At 36.7% G+C, this 18,910-nt stretch overlaps 1 protein-coding gene across 3 annotated transcripts in view; it reads left to right on the top strand.

Moving 5' to 3' along the window:
* The window catches only part of LOC150107666 (ATP-dependent DNA/RNA helicase DHX36-like), a 589,788-nt gene extending 571,694 nt beyond the window's left edge, over positions 1 to 18,094 (top strand). For all 3 annotated transcript variants that reach the window (XM_090391452.1, XM_090391454.1, XM_090391451.1), the window contains one exon: positions 17,599 to 18,094. In XM_090391452.1, the coding sequence (XP_090247578.1) occupies positions 17,599 to 17,763 (165 nt within the window). In that variant the 3' untranslated portion in view covers positions 17,764 to 18,094. The remainder of the gene's footprint in view (positions 1 to 17,598) is intronic.
* Positions 18,095 to 18,910: the final 816 nt, after the last annotated feature.

Genomic DNA, 18,910 nt, shown 5'->3' with positions numbered 1-18,910 from the left:
TCCTAGTTCCAAAATGTTTAATCTGTTCATTACAGACATCATCAAGGCTGCAGATTTTCTAGGTTTTGATAGGTTTATCGCAGCATTGAGTTCAGTGATGGTGAAATCTGAGTTAATCATATTTTGTTCCTCACTTGGAGTTCTCTTATTTTTTTTTCGATGTGTGAAAATTAACAATACACAGATGTTATTAGGTGTTCTGGGTCTGAGCTTTTCGACATATTCACAAATATTATTCTCCTCAGAATATTTCCACTATAAAATATTTATTCATGAAAAATGCTTAGAAAACTAAAATGACAAAATCCAGAATTTCTCGCAGAACACCTATTCACCTTCCGCAGAACACAGTTTGATAAACCCTGCTTTAAACAATATCTCATTGATTACACCCTATCCATAAGTAAGAAATATTTATTCATATATAGTACCTGAGGCAAATAAGGCCCACCTTATTTAAAATTTGAATAAGTTAGACAATTGTTTAGATTAATTGAAACAACAGTGTTCATATTAAAGTTTGTATTATTACTAATTAAAAAAAACACAAATAAGAACAATTCTTGCAGTAATTTATATTTTAACCAAGTCTTTAAAAAACACCTTGAGTAGGCCTTATTAAACCATAGTAGTTTAATCAAGCCCTTGAACAAAATTAAATATTTAAAAAAGAATATAACAATTATTTTTAATTATTATTAATTGTAATCATAATTATTATCTTAAGAACAGTCATAAGGGCATACAAATACGCCACATTCTTCTTTGGTGAGACCAACACACTCTTCATGATACCATTTAAGACACTGTGTGCATTGCCTCATATCAGCAACCTTTTCTTCTCTGCATCCATGGCAATACCACCCCTCTTTTGACACTCTTTGTTCCTTTATTTTTTTTTGGTTCTTCCTGTTTTTTAGTGGCAGCCTTCTCTTTCTTACTATCCTTTTCTTTGAAAAGATCTTTGGTTCCCCTCTGGCCCTTATAGTTTAAAAGCTTTTCTTCGTGGTGTTGCCTTTACAACTACATAATTTGGAATTGGCATTAACTCCTGAAACAATGACTTCAAAGAGTTCTTTGTTTTTAGATTTGCTAATGGAATCTCATCATTGGAGTTATCTGAATCACAAGATGGAGGATTAGGACATGTTCTTACAACTCAAGCAAGATTCAAAAATTGAACTTTACATTTAGAAATTGTTGGGTTTCTCTTTAAAAATAACTTCAACCAATCTTTTCCTGAAAGGCCACTTTCTTTATTGAAGTTATTCCTAATTTCATTTTGTTCGCAAAATATAAAAGTTTGCCTGCATATAGATTTTGATGTTAAAGGGACACCAATTGAAGCAAACTTTGCTATCTTTCTACCAAGTTCTTCTCTTGTTTTTTTTGTTAGCACAGTATTTCTTCCTAATCTTTTTATCATCTTCTCTGTTTTTAAATGGTTCCTCAATGTTCTTCTAGGTAATCCATAGTGTTCTGATGCTGCACGTTGTGATAGTTGTCTTCTTTGCACAGCTTTCATAGCTGCTTCTAGTCTTTCATCAGTCCTAAGACCCCGTTTCTTCTTAACTTCTGACATTTTAGGAGGCCTTTAGCAATAAAATAAGTAACTATTATGAGCAGTCACCAAAAAATAAAATCATAAATTATAGCAGTTTAATAAGGCCCATCAACAAATTTACTGGGCCTTATTAACCGCCGCAAACTAGATTAGATAACATCTATTTTCACGTAAAATAGGAATTCAAATCAATTAAAACATTTTTTATCATAAAGCTGAATGTTGAAAGAACAATTTAAATATAAAAACAATGTGAAAAGAACAATATTTTTAATTAAAACTTATTAATTATTGCAGCGTAATATTATTAAACTGGAAGACACAACCATCTCCCACAAAGGTCTAGGTCAAACTGACACAATACAGTCGCTAGATAATATGCCGCCACTAATTTGCCATTGTGTTGCATCCTCTGTGTGTGTGTGTGCGTGCGCGCGTGCGTGTGTGTGTGTGTGTGTGTGTGTGTGTGTGTGTGTGTGTGTGTGTGTGTGTGTGTGTGTGTGTGTGTGTGTGTGTGTGTAAGAAACCAAACCAGTGCAACTTACCGTAAATATGATTTTTTTTTTTTAACGGGCCTCAGGTACCTTATGAAGTATCCAATAGTTATAATTATTTGCAGAAATTTATAATTATCTGATAGAAACTAAAATATCCCCTAATTGTTTTGAGCAGTGTACAAGAGTACCATCTGCATTCAGTAAAGGTATTCTTCTGCATTAATTATTTTGGATTGTCTTTAACCTGCACAGCCCATTTCTTTTCATACTCCAGTTTAACATTCTGTCCCACCTCATAACTTTTCTGACCTGTAGTTTATATATTTCATAAACTCTCACAGTATTCCTTCTACATTATCTTCTTCTTATGGAATAATAAGGTTGCATATCCATTTCGCTCCCATCCTATTCATTCTTTGAACTCAGATATTGCTTAGTTTATCACTTTTTCAAAGATTTTAATGCATTACTGATATCTTTCACAGGAGAATACTACCTTTGATACCATAATATCAGTTTCTGAATTGGTCATAATTTAATCTTTCATCTGTAAATTAAAAATGCCCAAAAATTATATTCTTGCTTTTATCCTAGTATAATAAGGTGTAACACCTTTTGACTACTTGTATATTGGAAATACATCCAATTCTCCATTTACATGGTAGATTGGTTCCAGAAAAAAACTGTATAAATGAAAACCATCTAAAAAAGAATACAGTGCATATGAAAAACTAGAAGAATGCTTCCAGATGTGAAAACTCGATATGAACAATAAGTTATTTGCAAACAAAACATATGAAAATCATTGAATAAAACTCTATTTAATTTTAATGGAATATTTTTTATTTTAAGTACTTATTTAAAGTATATACATACATATCTTTCTTAAAGAAAATAGTGTGTCACTAATGAAACAGAAATTTGAAAAGACCCAAATACATGCCTGCATATGATTATTAGTTAAATTTTTATTTGTTATCACTTTCTGACAGTAGCTGCATTCTTTTGGCTGAGATGAGACTGGAATTTAATCACTTCCATTACTTGAAACGCATTGGCTGTCCTGTTCATACTGCAATGGCAAAATGTTTTCTTCAGTAAAAGGAACTAAATTAGCACCGATTTCCAATAATTCTGAAAGTTGATTTTTTTTTTAAACTGCAAACTCTGAAATTAATTGTTGAGATCCTGTTTTGACTAGAACTTTGTATAATTCTTCATATCGCATCATACATGACTTCAGTTCATGTTTAAATTGTTCAGCTCGTTCAGTATTTGGCTTATGTGTAAGAAAATGACTTTGCAATTTACTAGCCATTTGAAGCCCTTCTTTAATTAATCTTGCAGTGAGTGGAATCTCTTCATCATCATCGTTTTTTCTTTTTCACACATTCTGGCCAAGAGCTTTCCAGCATGCATTTAAAGTTGATGGTTTCAATTCTGATAATACCAATTTAGCAAGTTTGATGCAATCCAAAATAGAAAATTTCTTCCACACATCAATAACTGTCAGTAAATCATCCTTATCTGGTTTATCCAAAATGTATTGGAATGTTCTTCTTTATGTAGTAAGTTTTGAAGTTAGTGATCATACCCTGGTCTATTTAAAGTATATTCATATGTATCATTCTTATTAAGGATGTTGTATTAGGTGGCAGAAAACAAAATTCCACATTAGGGTGTTCTAAAACAGGATGGCCAGGCACATTGTCTATAATCAATAAAACTTTAAAATCCAGATTTTTTTCCCATCAAATAGCGTTTAACTTCTGGAACAAAACATTGATGGAACAATTCATTAAAAATTTCTTTTGTAACCCAACCTTTTTTGTTTGCCTACAAAATTTACACCTTTCATTACCTGCAGTCTTAGGGATCGATTAATGAGTAATGGTTTTAATATACGATCTCCTGAAGCATTGCTACAAAATAATAGAGTCTCATGATCCTTAGCTGCTTTAAAACTACCAACACTTTTTTGTGATTTCACCTTATAAGTTCTACATGGCATTTTCATCTGGCGGTCTCATCTGCGTTCCAAACTTGATCAGGAGTGTAACCACCATTTTCAATCATTTTGGACAGTTTTGAAAGAAATTCCCTACCTGCCGGCTCATCTGCAGGTGTGGCTTCTCCTTTTATTTTTAAATTATGAAGCACATATCTTTTGTAAGCCAACCTGTGCTTGCAGAAAAATCACAATTGTTGTTTGATGTTGTTGGCTCCTTTTTCCTGAATCTGTTTGTACAACTATAATGCTTTCTGTTGATGGCATTTCCATCTAAAGGTATTCCTTTAGATGGAAATGTCAGCTTCACTTTTATAATGTCTCTCGTATACAATGACGACTTGGTACCTAATTTTGTTCCATAAAGAACAGATTTTCTAATGGCTTCTTCATTTTTTGTTATCATTCTCATGGTAGCTTCATTCAATCCAAAATATTTCCCTAAGGATGTTGAACCTTCTCCAGCTGCTAAACGATCTAAAATTTGGATCTTAGTTTCTAAAGAAATAGCTTTTCTTTTCTTCTTCTGTCTAACTGAATTATCTGACATCATAATTAATGGGGGTAATGTTACGAAAATATCGGAAAATAATCAATAACTAATTTTACTAATTTGATATTACACGCACAAAACTTACATGAAAAAAACACAAGACGTAAACATTTCAAATTTTAAACAATAAATTATTGTTTAGCAAACAGCTTAACTCCTTCCAAGCAGCTTTATATAGGCGAGTCTACCGTAACGGACCAACTTAACTTTGAGGAATCAGCATAGCATCCTTCTGCTTCCAGGAACCAACGGCAAGGGAATATAACAGATCATCTGTTGGCGTAACTTCAGAAAATCATAATTACAAACTTGATTTTTTTGTTGTCGCCAACAATTGTCTACATTCTGTGGCGTAGAGTAATCCCTGATATTGAAAATATTGAAGGGGGGGGAATTCCCCAAAATTCAAGCTTAAGTACATATGTACCATTCTAGGATATGATAATTATAATGAAAATACCCTTTTTAACAGAACTGAATTCAAACAGAAATTTTAAAAATAAGTGCCATTTGAACCGTGTTAAATTAAAACATGCCATGTAAAAATAAAATTGCTTTTGTTTTCTAAACTGTGTTATTTAGAAATCATGTAAAAAAAAAAAAAGCGTGTAAAAAAAGAATTAGTTGTAGATGATTTCTGCATTACTTCAACCTTGGTATCTCTTCTGGGTCTGGCTCCCACTGATGAGATCTCAATAAAGGTTGAAACGGTCTGGGTAGTGACCCTTTCCATAATGCATAGCATTATACATATCCATAAGGATATGTGTCTTGCATTATGGGATACTAAGGAAATTGATGTGAAGTCATTAGCCCCGATATATAAGTAGCGCAGTCGTGAAGATACTTCACATCCACACTTTCTTTGCTGATAAAGGATGAAACCAAGAATATAATTTTTTGGCATCTTTAATTTATAAATATAACCAAGTGAAAAAACTTGCAACATTTATTTTCATCTTTGTAGTTTGGCATCCTAATTGGAACCAGGGGCACACCGGCCATATGTGCAATGTGTGCAATGCACACAGGCACCAAAGATTTGGTATGATATTTTAAATAAAGTGAATTTTGTCAGCAAAATACTGCAGTCTTCATCTATGAATCTCCAACTTACTTTAGATGCATTGAATGATCTAAAGCAATTTTTGGGGTAGTGTGAGAAAGATCGTATCGAAGCTAAATTCCGATATTAGCATGTCATGCAATTTGTTACCTTTCAGTGAGAATAGTGCAACTTACTAAAATTAGGGCTCATTTCAGGTTTTGAAATTAATCCATTTCGAATATCGGACTCTTTCCTTTCAAATGGCTGGTTCTTTAACATGGTAGCCTATGGGAGACCGCAGCGGACGCATTAATGCGTGAGCGGGTACCTCGTCTTCGTTCGCTACCGGAAATGACGTCACCGGAAGGGGGATGAAGCGGAAGTTACATCAGATTGACGTCATGGTGACGCTCGTATCTCTCTCTCTCCGTCGCCGGCTAGCATAGCGGCCGTGGTCTCCCTATGTGGCTGTGGTTACGATCAGTCGCTTGCGTGCATATGCAGCCGAGCACACCCGGCATGTTTGCTTTTTACGGTATATGTCACCAAAATTGGCAAAAAGTATGAAGAAATTTAACATTAGAATGTACTTCACTACCCTACCAAAACTTCATTCTTTCCTGAGTCAACCCAAGCCAAAACATAACCAACTTCAGTTCCCAGGAGTTTATAAAATCATCTGCAGTTGCGGAAAACCATATTATGGGCAAACTGATAAGTCAGTCTCACTACATCTCGAAGAGCATCAACGTGATATCTCTTATAACAGAACCCGTGCAAGTGCCCTCTCCAGTCATGTCCTTTTCTCTTTCAACTCTAATTTAGAAGAGCGTCAATACCAGATAGACTGGAATTTTACTACTAATATCAATAAATGTGCTGACAAACTAGAAAGACTCATCTTAGAATCAAAAGAAATAGTTCTGGACTCCTCACACATGAACAGAAATTTAAGTTATTGCGGGTCTAATTGACAATAAATGTATCATTTTTCAAAATTCCAAAATGCAACTGCAGATGATTTTATAAACTCCTGGGAACTGAAGTTGGTTATGTTTTGGCTTGGGTTGACTCAGGAAAGAATGAAGTTTTGGTAGGGTAGTGAAGTACATTCTAATGTTAAATTTCTTCATACTTTTTGCCAATTTTGGTGATAGAGAACTTACGTATGGAAATTGAATGTGTGCAATAGGATTGAAGTTATCTTCTTGTCGAGTTGGCATGTGTGGGTCTAGATGGTTTGCAATGCTTTGAGGTGGGTAGCCATTCTTTAGGAAGGTGCTTTTGAGGTGGTTAAATTCTATTTGAAGATCTTCTTCTTCTGAAATTAGAGATCTCGCCCGATGGGCCAAAATGGAAATAATACCGAGTTTCTGCAGAGGGGAAGTGATGAGAGGTGACATGTATGTATCTATCTGTGTGAGTTGTTTTTTTTTGAAAAATCGAGACAATCAGGCATTCTAGTGATCTTTAAATCTAAAAATGCGAGGACGCCGTTCACCTTGAGGTTCCAGTGTGAATTTGATGTTTTGGTGTGATTGTTCAGATGATCTAAGAAGGTTTGTAAGTTCTCTTGACTATATTCCCAGGTGAGGAAGATATCATCCATGTATCACAGCCAAAGTTTGGGTTTTAATGTAGTGCTTGAAATACCTCTTTCTTCAAAGTCTTCGAGAAATATGTTGGCTAACACTGGAGATAACGGGCTGCCCCATAGCTAAGCCGCTAGTTTGTTTATAGATTTTTCCTTCAAATGAGAAATAGCCAGACTTCACGCAATGCATTAATAGGGTGAAACATTTTTTGGAGACTTTGTGTTTTAGTAGATTGAGGACTTCTTCTGTGGGAACATTTGCAAAGAGAGAGAGAGAGACAATATCAAAACTAACCATTCTGTCAGATTCCTTGAGTTCTTGAGTTGTAAATTTTTTACCTTAGTTCAGAGTTTTTGATATATGAGGAGGAATTACCAGTGAAATGTTTTAAGGAAGAGGCAAGGTGTTTGGATAGGTTGTAAGCAGGCGAGTCGATGCCTTCAACTATCAGTCTTAAAGGTGTGTCTTTAAGACACACCTTTGTGGCTATGATACATGGATGATATCTTCCTCACCTGGGGGGTCAAGAGAACTTACAAACCTTCTTAAATCATTTGAACAATCACCACCAAAACATCAAATTCACATCGGAACTCGTGGTGAATGGCGTCCTTGCCTTTTTAGATTTAAAGATCACTAGGATGCCTGATTGTCTCGATTTTTCGAAAAACAACTCACACAGATAGATACTTACATGCCTCCTCTCATCACTTCCCTCTGCAGAAACTCGGCATTATTTCCACTCTGGCCCATAGGGCATGATCTCTAATTTCAGAAGAAGATGATCTTCAAATAGAATTTAACCACCTCAAAATTGTTGATGAACATTTGTCATGAAAATATTTTTAGAACATATTGCAGAATCCATGCACTTTCACACAAATGTTTAGCCTGTGTGAAATTGGGTGGAGCGAGTTGGTAAGAGATGGGTTATTAATCAATCTGATTACCATCTTCTGTATTGAGTCAAGCATTTTTAAGGAGCTCTTAGGGGCCTCACCCCAACCGTTGAAGTAGTATGCAACAGTTGGACAGATTTGTGATTTATATAAGATTAACAGCTGTTCTGAAGTGAAGTAACACCTTGAGCAAAAGAGAAATCCTAGTTTTTACGAGAAGTTTGTACAAGCTGAGGAGGTAATGGTTGTAATGTTTATGCCAGGGAAGCTTGATGTTAGGGTGATTCTAAGAAAGAAATCTCATCTTGTTTAGAGATCTGAGTGTTGTTGAGGATAATACTGAAAGAAAATAGGATTGGGGGGGGGGGGGAAATAAGGCAGAACTGGATTTTTCTGGTGAAATTAATGAGGTTATCTGAACTCCATTGGAGGATTGCTGGAGATCAGAATTGAGAGCCATGGAGTTGATGTTCTGTTAGTTGAGGTGATTTGCATAAAGTAAGATTTTCAAAAAAGGGGATGTTGATGATGTACAGAAGGAAGATAGTTAGTGAGAGAACATAACCTTGTGGATCCCCAATGTTAGTTGAATAGTGAGAGTATAAGGAACCATCCACTATCACACATAAGTATGCACCTGTATCCAGTCAGAAAGCTAGCATTCCAATTGCAGAAGTCATGGGACAGGCCAAATGATGGAAGTTTGTTTTCTGTTTGTTGTATTTTAATTTGTATTTGGTGGACTGTTATAATTGGATGAACATCTGCTGTTAAGAAGAGTGTGATTATCACTCTGCTTACCAGCATTGAGATTTCAACTTTGTTGACAATGATTTTGAAAGAGTATAAAGAATAAGCAAAAGTCAGTCTCTTTTGAGTTATTATTATTATTATTATTCAGGCCTCCATGGAGTCAAAAGACTCTTCGTGGGAGGTCCTTCTTGAGAAACACAGTCTATCAAGACTCATCGAGGGAGGTCTCCTCCCAAAAAAACAAAGTCTATCATACCACTCCTTGAACTCATTGACTGTTCTCACTCTCACCATTCCATCAGGCAATGTATTTCATGGTTCAACCACCCTCCATGCAAAGAAACCACTCCTCACCCTCTTGCTCACAGTTTCCTTTCATAACTTCCAGGGATGGCCTTTTGTCATCACTCCTTCTTGCTGTTCAACCAAGCGAAAGAACTCCCCAGTGTCAACCCTGTAACCACCTCTCAACAGTTAAAAAGTATCAATCATATCACCTCTCCTCCTTCTATCCACCAAACTCTGCAGTCCACATTTCCTCAGCCGATCCTCATAACTAACACTGTACAGTCCTGAAAACCATCTTTGTTATCTGCCTTTGTGCCCTTTGCACAGTTAATATATCCCCTTCAAATCCTGGGGACCAGATCTGAGAACAATAGTCTTAGTGTTGTCTGATCAGAGTCTTATACAATGGAATGATAACCCTTTTATCTCGGCAGGTCAGTATCCATCTCATTATTGCAGCAATCCTCTATGTTACCTTCACCACCTTCACAAAATGTTCCCTAAATTTCAGGTGTCTATCAATCATCAACCCCAGATCTCTTGTCTCCTCTACTTCCTCCAGTTCCCATAGAGTATGCAGCATCCCATCGATGTGTCCCAAACCTCAAGACCTTACATTTTGCTGCATTAAACTGAACCCCCTCCCCCATTCATTTGCCCATCTATCTAGCCTGTTCAAATCCTCTTGCAGGGCTACCACATCTGCACTATTACTAATAACTCTTCCCAGCTTCGCATCATCTGCAAACAACTGAATATCCCCTTGCAATCCATGGACAATGTCATTGATATAAAGTTTAAACTCACGGAAAGGCTTAGATGTTGGTTATGCATTTTTTACTAAATAATTTAAGGAAATTACAACGTCAACTAGGATATACATTAAAATAAATTTTAATATACTTCAATATTTCAGCAATGTCATGTTGCCATTTTCAAGAAACTTAAGAACAAGACACATGCACGTAGGCACAACAAACATTAACTGAGGAAGAAGCAGGAAGCTATTATTTCTCCTAAAGTCCTGATGGTGCCCCCTAGCGGCCAATGTTGGTATTCTTGGGCGATTGGGCTGAAGGTCTTCTGATGTAAGTTTCCCAAATTTGAGGCAGTCTCATGCAGCCAAATTTGTTGAGGTTTGAATTGTTTCTTAGGGCTGAACCTGATTCCATGAAAAGCCTTTCATATTTGTATTTACTACGGTGTATTATCTTGGCTTTCTTCCACCGTATTCTATGGCAGGTATCCAGCGCATGGTCAGCAAGACCAGAGTGGCTGTATACAGCCACTCTGGTCTTGCTGACCATGCCTGTTTGGCCAAAGTAAGGTATTTGGTGTTCTGCCTGTTTGGCCAAAGTAGGGTATTTGGTGTTCTGCCTGTTTGGCCAAAGTAGGGCAGCTTACAGCTGCATGGGACCTGGTATACACCAGGTAGGGCTAGGGGGGAGGTTGGTCTTTAGTAGAGCGGATGAGGGATGCCAATTTTTTATACGGACTGTAACAAGAAGTTAAGTCATGTTTTTTTAGAATTTTTGTAATTTTTTCCGAGGTGGTGCCTCGGATATAGGTATATAGGTATGGTGATGGATTTAAAGTAATCCTTGTTGTGTGTGTGTGGGGGGGGGTTACTGGTTTCAATATTTTTTGGATTTTTTTTGGGGGGGGGGAGCCATTGGCTGAGAAAGTGTTCTGTGGTTGTCATTTGAACAGATAAGTTTAGCCCTGTTGTGTAGTGTCTTAATGACTCCATATTGTTGTGAGGAGGGGTGGTGGGATTGTTGGTGAATGTATCTGCCTGTATGGGTGGGTTTTCTATAAACTGAGAAAACCAAGGTTCCATCAGGCTGGCAGGCAACTAGTGTGTCTAAGAAAGGAAGGCAGTTGTTTTTTTCTTCTTCCAGGGTGAATTTGATTCTGGGGTGTTGGTTGTTTAAGTGTGTTAGGAAGGAGAGGAGTGCATCGGAGCCATGTGGCCAAATAGCGAACACATCATCAACATAGCGAAGCCAAATGGTTGGTTTTTGTGGGGCAGAGTTTAAGGCTTCCTCTTCAAAAGTCTCCATATAAAGTTGGCCAAAGGTGGGGAGAGTGGAGAACCCATGGCTGTCCCCTCTATTTGTTTGTAGAATTTTCCTTGCCAAACAAAATAGCCTGAGTTCATAGTGAACTGAAATAGGGCTGTGATAGTGGGAGGAAATTTAGTTTGGATTAGCTCTAAAGATTCTTTGAGTGGGACATTTGTGAATAAGGAGGAGACATCAAAACTGACCATTATGTCAGTGTGTTTGAGTGTAAGATTTTCTATGCTGGCTTTGAAGTGAGCTGAGTTTTTTGTGTGTGAAGGTGTGTTGTCAGTATAGTGTGAGAGAGCTTTGGCCAAATGTTTAGCTAGTTTGTATTAGAAAACTCCACAGGCTCCATAAGAAGGTCACTTCTTGGCCTGTGGTAATCACTAACAAATTAAAACCATTTAACTCCTTAACCCCCCCCCCCCCATATTTATGGACTTCCAAAAATACATAAGGAAAATGTGCCACTACGTCCCATAGTGGATGGCATTGATTCCCCCACATACAAACTAGCTTGGATTAGCTCTAAAGAATCTTTAGAGCTAATCCAAGCTAAATTTCCTCTCAATATCACAGCCCTATTTCAGTTCACTATGAACTCGGGCTATTTTGTTTGGCAAGGAAAATTCTACGAACAAATAGAGGGAACACCCATGGGTTATCCACTCTCCCCACCCTTGGCCAACTTTTATATGGAGACTTTTGAAGAGGAAGCCTTAAACTCTGCCCCACAAAAACCAACCATTTGGCTTCGCTATGTTGATGATGTGTTCGCTATTTGGCCACATGGCTCCGATGCACTCCTCTCCTTCCTAACACACTTAAACAACAAACACCCCAGAATCAAATTCACCCTGGAAGAAGAAAAAACAACTGCCTTCCTTTCTTAGACACACTAGTCACCCGTCAACCTGATGGAACTTTGGTTTTCTCAGTTTATAGAAAACCCACCCATACAGGCAGATACATTCACCAACAATCCCACCACCCCTCCTCGCAACAATATGGAGTCATTAAGACACTACACAACAGGGCTAAACTTATCTGTTCGAATGACAATGCGCTAACACACAATGAACTAAACGACATTCTCAACACTTTCTCAGCCAATTGCTTCCTCCCTCCCTCCCCCCCCCCTCCCCCCAAAAAATCCAAAAAATATTGAAACCAGTAAACCCCCCCCCCACACACACACACACACAACAAGGATTACTCTAAATCCATCACCATACCCTATATCCGAGGCACCTCGAAAAAATTACAAAAATCCTAAAAAAACATGACTTCTTGTTACAGACTATATAAAAAATTGGCATCCCTTATCTGCTCTACTAAAGACCAACTTCCCCCCCTAGACCTACCTGGTGTATACCAGGTCCCTTGCAGCTGTAAGCTGTCCTACTTTGGCCAAACAGGCAGCACAGCAAATATCAGAATTTCAGAACACAAGGACTACATCCGGTTTCACCAATACAGCCACTCTGGTCTTGCTGACCATGTGCTGGATACCTGCCATAGAATACGGTGGAAGAAAGCCAAGATAATACACCGTAGTAAATACAAATATGAAAGGCTTTTCATGGAATCAGGTTCAGCCCTAAGAAACAATCCAAACCTCAACAAATTTGGCTGCATGAGACTGCCTCAAATTTGGGAAACCTACATCAGAAGACCTTCAGCCCAATCACCCAAGAATACCAACATTGCCCGCTAGGGGGCACCATCAGGACTTTAGGAGAAATAATAGCTTCCTGCTTCTTCCTCAGTTACTGTTTGTTGTGCCTGCGTGCATGTGTCTTGTTCTGAAGTTTCCTGAAAATGGCAATGTGACGTTGCCAAAATATTGAAGTATATTAATATTTATTTTAATGTATATCCTAGTTGACGTTATAATTTCCTTAAATTATTTAGTAAAAAAAAAAAATAATAATAAAAAAATAAAGGTTAAACAATATAGGTCCCAGTACTGAGCCCTGTGGAACCCCACTTGTAACCTTCTGCCTCCTTGAAACTGTTCCACCATACACAGCTCTCTGATACCTTTTTTTTAAATTTATTTATTTTTTTATGATAATCCCAATCCAACCCATAAAAAGTTGTAAACTTATAATATATTATTATTAACATCTCACCTCCATGGAGTTAGAGGGAGGTACACACTATTCCACACAATGCTCATCCAACTGTGCCTTAAACTGATTCAATGTGTCTATATTCACAACACACACTCTGCCAATGCATTCCACTCTCCAATGCAAAGAACCTTCTCCTCATTCCTCTACTCACACCCTCCTTATATTTTTCAGCAATGGCCTCTTGTTCTACTCCCCTCTCCATGTCAATCTGATAACAATACCTGACTAGCTTTTATGTCTCAATCATATCCCCCCCCCTCTTCCTTCTGTTCACAAGGCTTTGTAACTAACAAACTGTCCTCATATTCGATATTCCAAAGACCACAGCAGACAACCTTTGTGAATCTTCTCTGGACTCTTTCCAACATATCCTCATCACCATTAAAACCTCGCGACCAAATCTGTGCACAATAATCCATGAGTCCTGATCAAGGCCTTATACAATGGCATCATAATTTCTTTATTTCTGCATGTCAGGATCCTCCGCATCATTGCCATTATCCGATATGATGTCTTCACAACTTCTGCAATGTGGTCCCTGAATTTCAGGTCCTTGTCAACCAACATGCCAAATATTAAAACCTTACACTTTGCAACATTGAACTAACAGTTCCACTTACCAGCCCATTCATACAATCTATTCAAGTTCTCCTGTTAGGCCATAACATCCACTTGACTTAGCATTGCTCTCCCCAATTTTGCATCATCTGCAAACAGTTGCATATCACTAGCTGCATACCAATATCATTAACATACAAAATGAATAACAATGATCACAAAACTGACCCCTGCAGTACACCACTAGTAACCTTCCTCTTTCAGGATACAACACCCCCATATACAACTTTCTGATACCTATTTGACAGCCAGTCACAGATCCAACTCAGAAATCTGTTATTCAATTCCATCTGTTTCAATTTATTTAAGAACTTTAGTGTGACAGTCTATAAAAAGATTTTGCAAAATTCAAGCACACCACTGTACATGCATCTCCCTTGTCCGAGGTATTTGTCACCCTGTTATAGTACATAAGTAAGTTAGTAAAACAGTCGCCCTTGAACAAACCCATGTTGATAACCACAGAGAATACTGCTGTTATCAACCCATTTCTGTGTCCTACTTCTCAGCAATCTCTCTAATACTTTTATCGGAACTTCAGATATACAGATTAGCTTATAATTTGAAGCCACAGCCTTATCACCATCTTTATGCAGTGGAACAATTTTACCCTCCTTCCACTCCCTTGGAACCAGTGCTGTTGTAAGATCCTTATTAAACTGACATGTCAATGCTAGTGCCAATACCCTTAAGATGCATGGTGATATGTCATTAATCCTATTCCTTATTTGACATCATGATTATTTATTTCCTCAAATACCTCCTGCTCACTCACAATTGTGTCATCTACACTTAAGTTCTTCATGATTCCACCCTGATGAGGATGAAATGCCCTTATAAATTGATCACTGAATACCTCAGCAATGTCTTCTGCAGCAGGTACCCTTCTACCATTTTCGTTCACTAACATCATCTTACCATGATCATTCTTTCTTCTACTTGCTACATATCTTAAAAAAAAAACTCTAGGGTTTTTCTTCACTTGATTTGCCAATTTCTGCTCATAGTGCACTTTTGTTTTCCTTATTAACTGAGTCACTCTTCTTGCTTGTTCTTTATACTCTTTATGTAACTGATTATTACCAGTATTCATCTTGTACTGCCTAAAAAAGTACCCTTCTTCTTCCAGATTTCATGCTTAAGCCACCTATTCATCCATTTTACACCTTATTCAGCTTTTTTGTCCTTCATAATACATTCACACATTTATGCTGTTATATATTCTTTGTCAGTTCCCAAGCAGCATCTATTTTCTTACCACTCAGTTCCTCATTTCATGCTACAGCTCCAGGCTGTCTCCTAAGCTTGTTGTAATCACCAGCATTATAATTCCACACATATATCCATTCCTCACAGAAGTCTGTATATGGCTATCCACAACCCAGGTGATGACTTCATGACCACTCTCACCAACTAGAGGAAAGTGTGAAACCCCACTCAGAATTACATCCTCTAATGAAATGATCAGATCTAAAGAACTCAAGAAATTCATTTTCCTTATTTTCTAATGCTATCTCTTCATTCCAATTTATACTGCCATAATTAAAGTCACCCATATTAATTACTCGTCCTTTGTTCACTATTGTTCAATAATCCAAGTTTTTTATACATTTCTTCATCACCATCCTCCCCATTCCTGGGCCTATAGCAACATCCAACTAAATTTGTCTTCCAGTTAACCTCTACATTATACCACACCTCAATGCCTCATAACTATTGCCACTATTTCCCCTCTTTCTTGTCTACTTTATGTGGGCATAATTCCCCTGATATCATCGGTAGCACTCCCCCTCCCTTCTTGTTGTTTCTATCCTTGCAAAAAAGGATAGAAACTTACAGCCTTTCTCACTTCACTGTTATCTTTCACTCTTCTCAATAATTTCTTGATATTCATCCTCACATGCTCCTTATGTTCACTTAGATTATTTGTCCTCACAACTGCCACTAACTCTCTCTCTTGCTTGTTTCTTCCTCATGTCTAATGCCTAATTATCCTACTCATTCTACCTTCTGGATAGCAGGCCTTATGGACTCTCTCATTAACTAATCCTCTAACTATGGAATCTTCATATACTGCTATCTTAGAATCACTCGTCACCTCTTTTACTCTTTTTTGTTCATTCTATTCTTTTGCACACTTTCATTAGTTTCCACTAAAGATCTAATATCACTCTGCATATTCCTCATTATTAGCTTTACCCTTTTCTCCACATTTTTCCAAAACATATCTAACATTTATATCCTACTAATGAAAACTCAAACCGTGAAAATTAACTTAAACATGGAAAGCATTAACTCCATTCTCAGTGGAAAACCTATAAACAGATAAAGTATTTCAGCTACATTCAACTTGTAGGGCTCATGGGAATAGTTTTATAGAGGATGGTTTGCTGTAGTTAATTTCCTTTCAGTTTATTATTACTCCAAGGAGTCCAAGGACTCATCGAGGGAGAGAACCTGCTCTACAACTCTCCACTTGCATCGCTCAATCCACCAACTACAATTACTTTCATCATCTACCACTGACCATCACCACTAATATTTTCACAGACAATCACAAACATCCATGCCCATGGCAGGATTCGAGCCCGCAGCCTTTCAGCTGGAGAGCGGATATGCTAACCACTCGGCCAACCAGGCCGGCAAGTTTCTGTGTACCTATGGCCTTGATAATATTTGTTGCAGCAAAAATTCCATGTGGCAAATTAAATATGGAAATAAATAATAGTTCAAGCAAAGCTGATATAGTAGAGAGCCAGTTGAATAAGTTTTTTAAGATGAGTGAGAAATTAGTCAAAATATCAAACTGATATTATTGATTAAACTGACAGCACGTGTGTGTGTGTGTGTGTGTGTAGCTGACCTGGTTTGCCGAGTGGTTAGCGTATCTGCTCTCCAGCCAAAAGGCTGCAGGTTCGAATCCCACCATGGGTATGGATGTTTGTGATTGTCTGTGAAAGTACTAGTCGTGGTGGTGGTGGTGGTCGGCAGTAGATGGTGTTGGTGCAGATGATGAAGGTGGTTTGCAGAAATGGAGAGTTGTAGAGGATGCCCTCCCTCTCTGTCTTTGGACTCCCTGGAGATGTTACATAATAATAATATATATATATATGAAAATATTCAAATTAATTTTGACTTATGGATCTCATGGTTTTGTTAGAAATAAAAGAGTTGTCAAAGTCTAAAACTTAGATAAAAGAATTCTAAGCAGAATTATGAAAGTGAACACATAATACAATGGTGAAATCATATTAAAAATAAAGATATTGTGTTAACATAGTATTATAATGTATGGCCACTTTATGTTAGCAAAAAACAGGTATTTGATGCTAGAGAGGAAAAAAAGACCATGAGAAAGTTAATGTAAATGTATTGATGCAGTTAGTAGTACCTTAAAAACAGATATGTGAAGGGTGGGTTGGTCTGACAATTTTAAACAAAATTATTGATGGTAATCTAGTAATAATGTAAACCTAATAGTGTATAGTACTCTCAGTATTCTGTGTATCTTTTGGGATACATTATCAGAAAATGATGATGATGATAGATAGATAGTAATTTCCTTTTTCAGGAATTAAGGCAGGAATTAAACAATCTATTGAAGCATAAGGTTAGTAATCCTGGCATAACTACTTGGGATACATCAACAGCTGAAGGGGCTTTGCTGCAAGCTGTTGTAGAACTAATAACTGCCGAGGATATACCCTCAGAGAGTCCTCAGAAGTTAGTTGTATAAGAGTTGTATATAATGCAGAAATTTCATTGTATCATATTACACTTCATATCTCTTTGAATCTGTTTTTCTAAATATGATTCTGTGATGTTTTATTTTTGCTTCCTTGATACAAGTGGAAAATTGTGTATATTTAAATATTATTTTTCAAATTAAAATGTTTTTGAGAACAGGAAAATGAGAACTCACAATTGTTTTAATCTAAATAAGATGTAATTAAATGCATTGAAATCAAATGCTCTGGAAATTAGTGAAAAGTACAGTATCATTGTATGTTTAAATATTGCTTTTCAAACTAAATATTAACTAAATAAATAAATGAATAAGAAAAATATGAGTCTTGCATTTTATTTCTTTTAAGCTTACTCCCTTAAAACCAGTCTCTCATATTTCTGAATTTGCATATTTTTCAGCATTTAAAAAAATACAAAGTCACAGTTAAAAAAATTTTTAAAAAATCGCAATCTGCCAGCCTGGTTGGCTGAGTGGTTAACATATTCACCCTCCAACCAGCAGGCTGCAGATTTGAATCCTGCTATACACATGGATATATCTGATTGTCTTTAATTGGCAGTTGAATTTCATTACTTGGTGTGAGACCATTTTCCCCTCTTATTTGGAGGCATAAACAAGTTTCATGCTTGGTCTCTAGAGCAGGGTTTCCAGACTAGGTAAAAAAAATAAAATAAAATAAAAAAAAAAAGTTATAACAATTAATAAAAAATAGAATTTTCTAACTCAACTCTCAGATCTCTAATAATTCTGATAATTTCTATAATTTTCTAGAGAAAGCACTCCCTAAGGGGCTTTGGTTGGGACTTTTCAGTAGTTTATAACAGCTTACAGCATTTGCTGTATTGAGAGCCAGTTGTGTAAACACAAATTCACCAACCTATCATGCCTTTAAACATGATATTGATGTTGCTTGTTTGTTTTCCATGAGATTGTTTTTTCTTTATATTATTTTGACATATAATGTTTGTAAAAATAAATGTTGTGGCATTAAGAGAGGTGGGGGGGGGGTCTGTCAGCCTTAATAAACAAACAAAAAAAAAAATGAAAATTGTGATTATTAAAAACGACATTCATGACAGCTAAAGTCATCATGGCTGGTTAAGGATTGTTAAACTACTTAGAAAATAACTTTGAT

This window comes from Typopeltis vanoorti, chromosome 4 (genome assembly GCF_054136105.1).
Source record: "Typopeltis vanoorti isolate ZY-2024b chromosome 4, IOZ_Tvanoo_1.0, whole genome shotgun sequence".
Classification (NCBI taxonomy): Eukaryota; Metazoa; Arthropoda; class Arachnida; order Uropygi; family Thelyphonidae; genus Typopeltis; species Typopeltis vanoorti.
The sequence above is the reverse complement of the archived record's forward strand: the minus strand, read 5'-3'. Positions and strand labels throughout refer to the sequence as shown.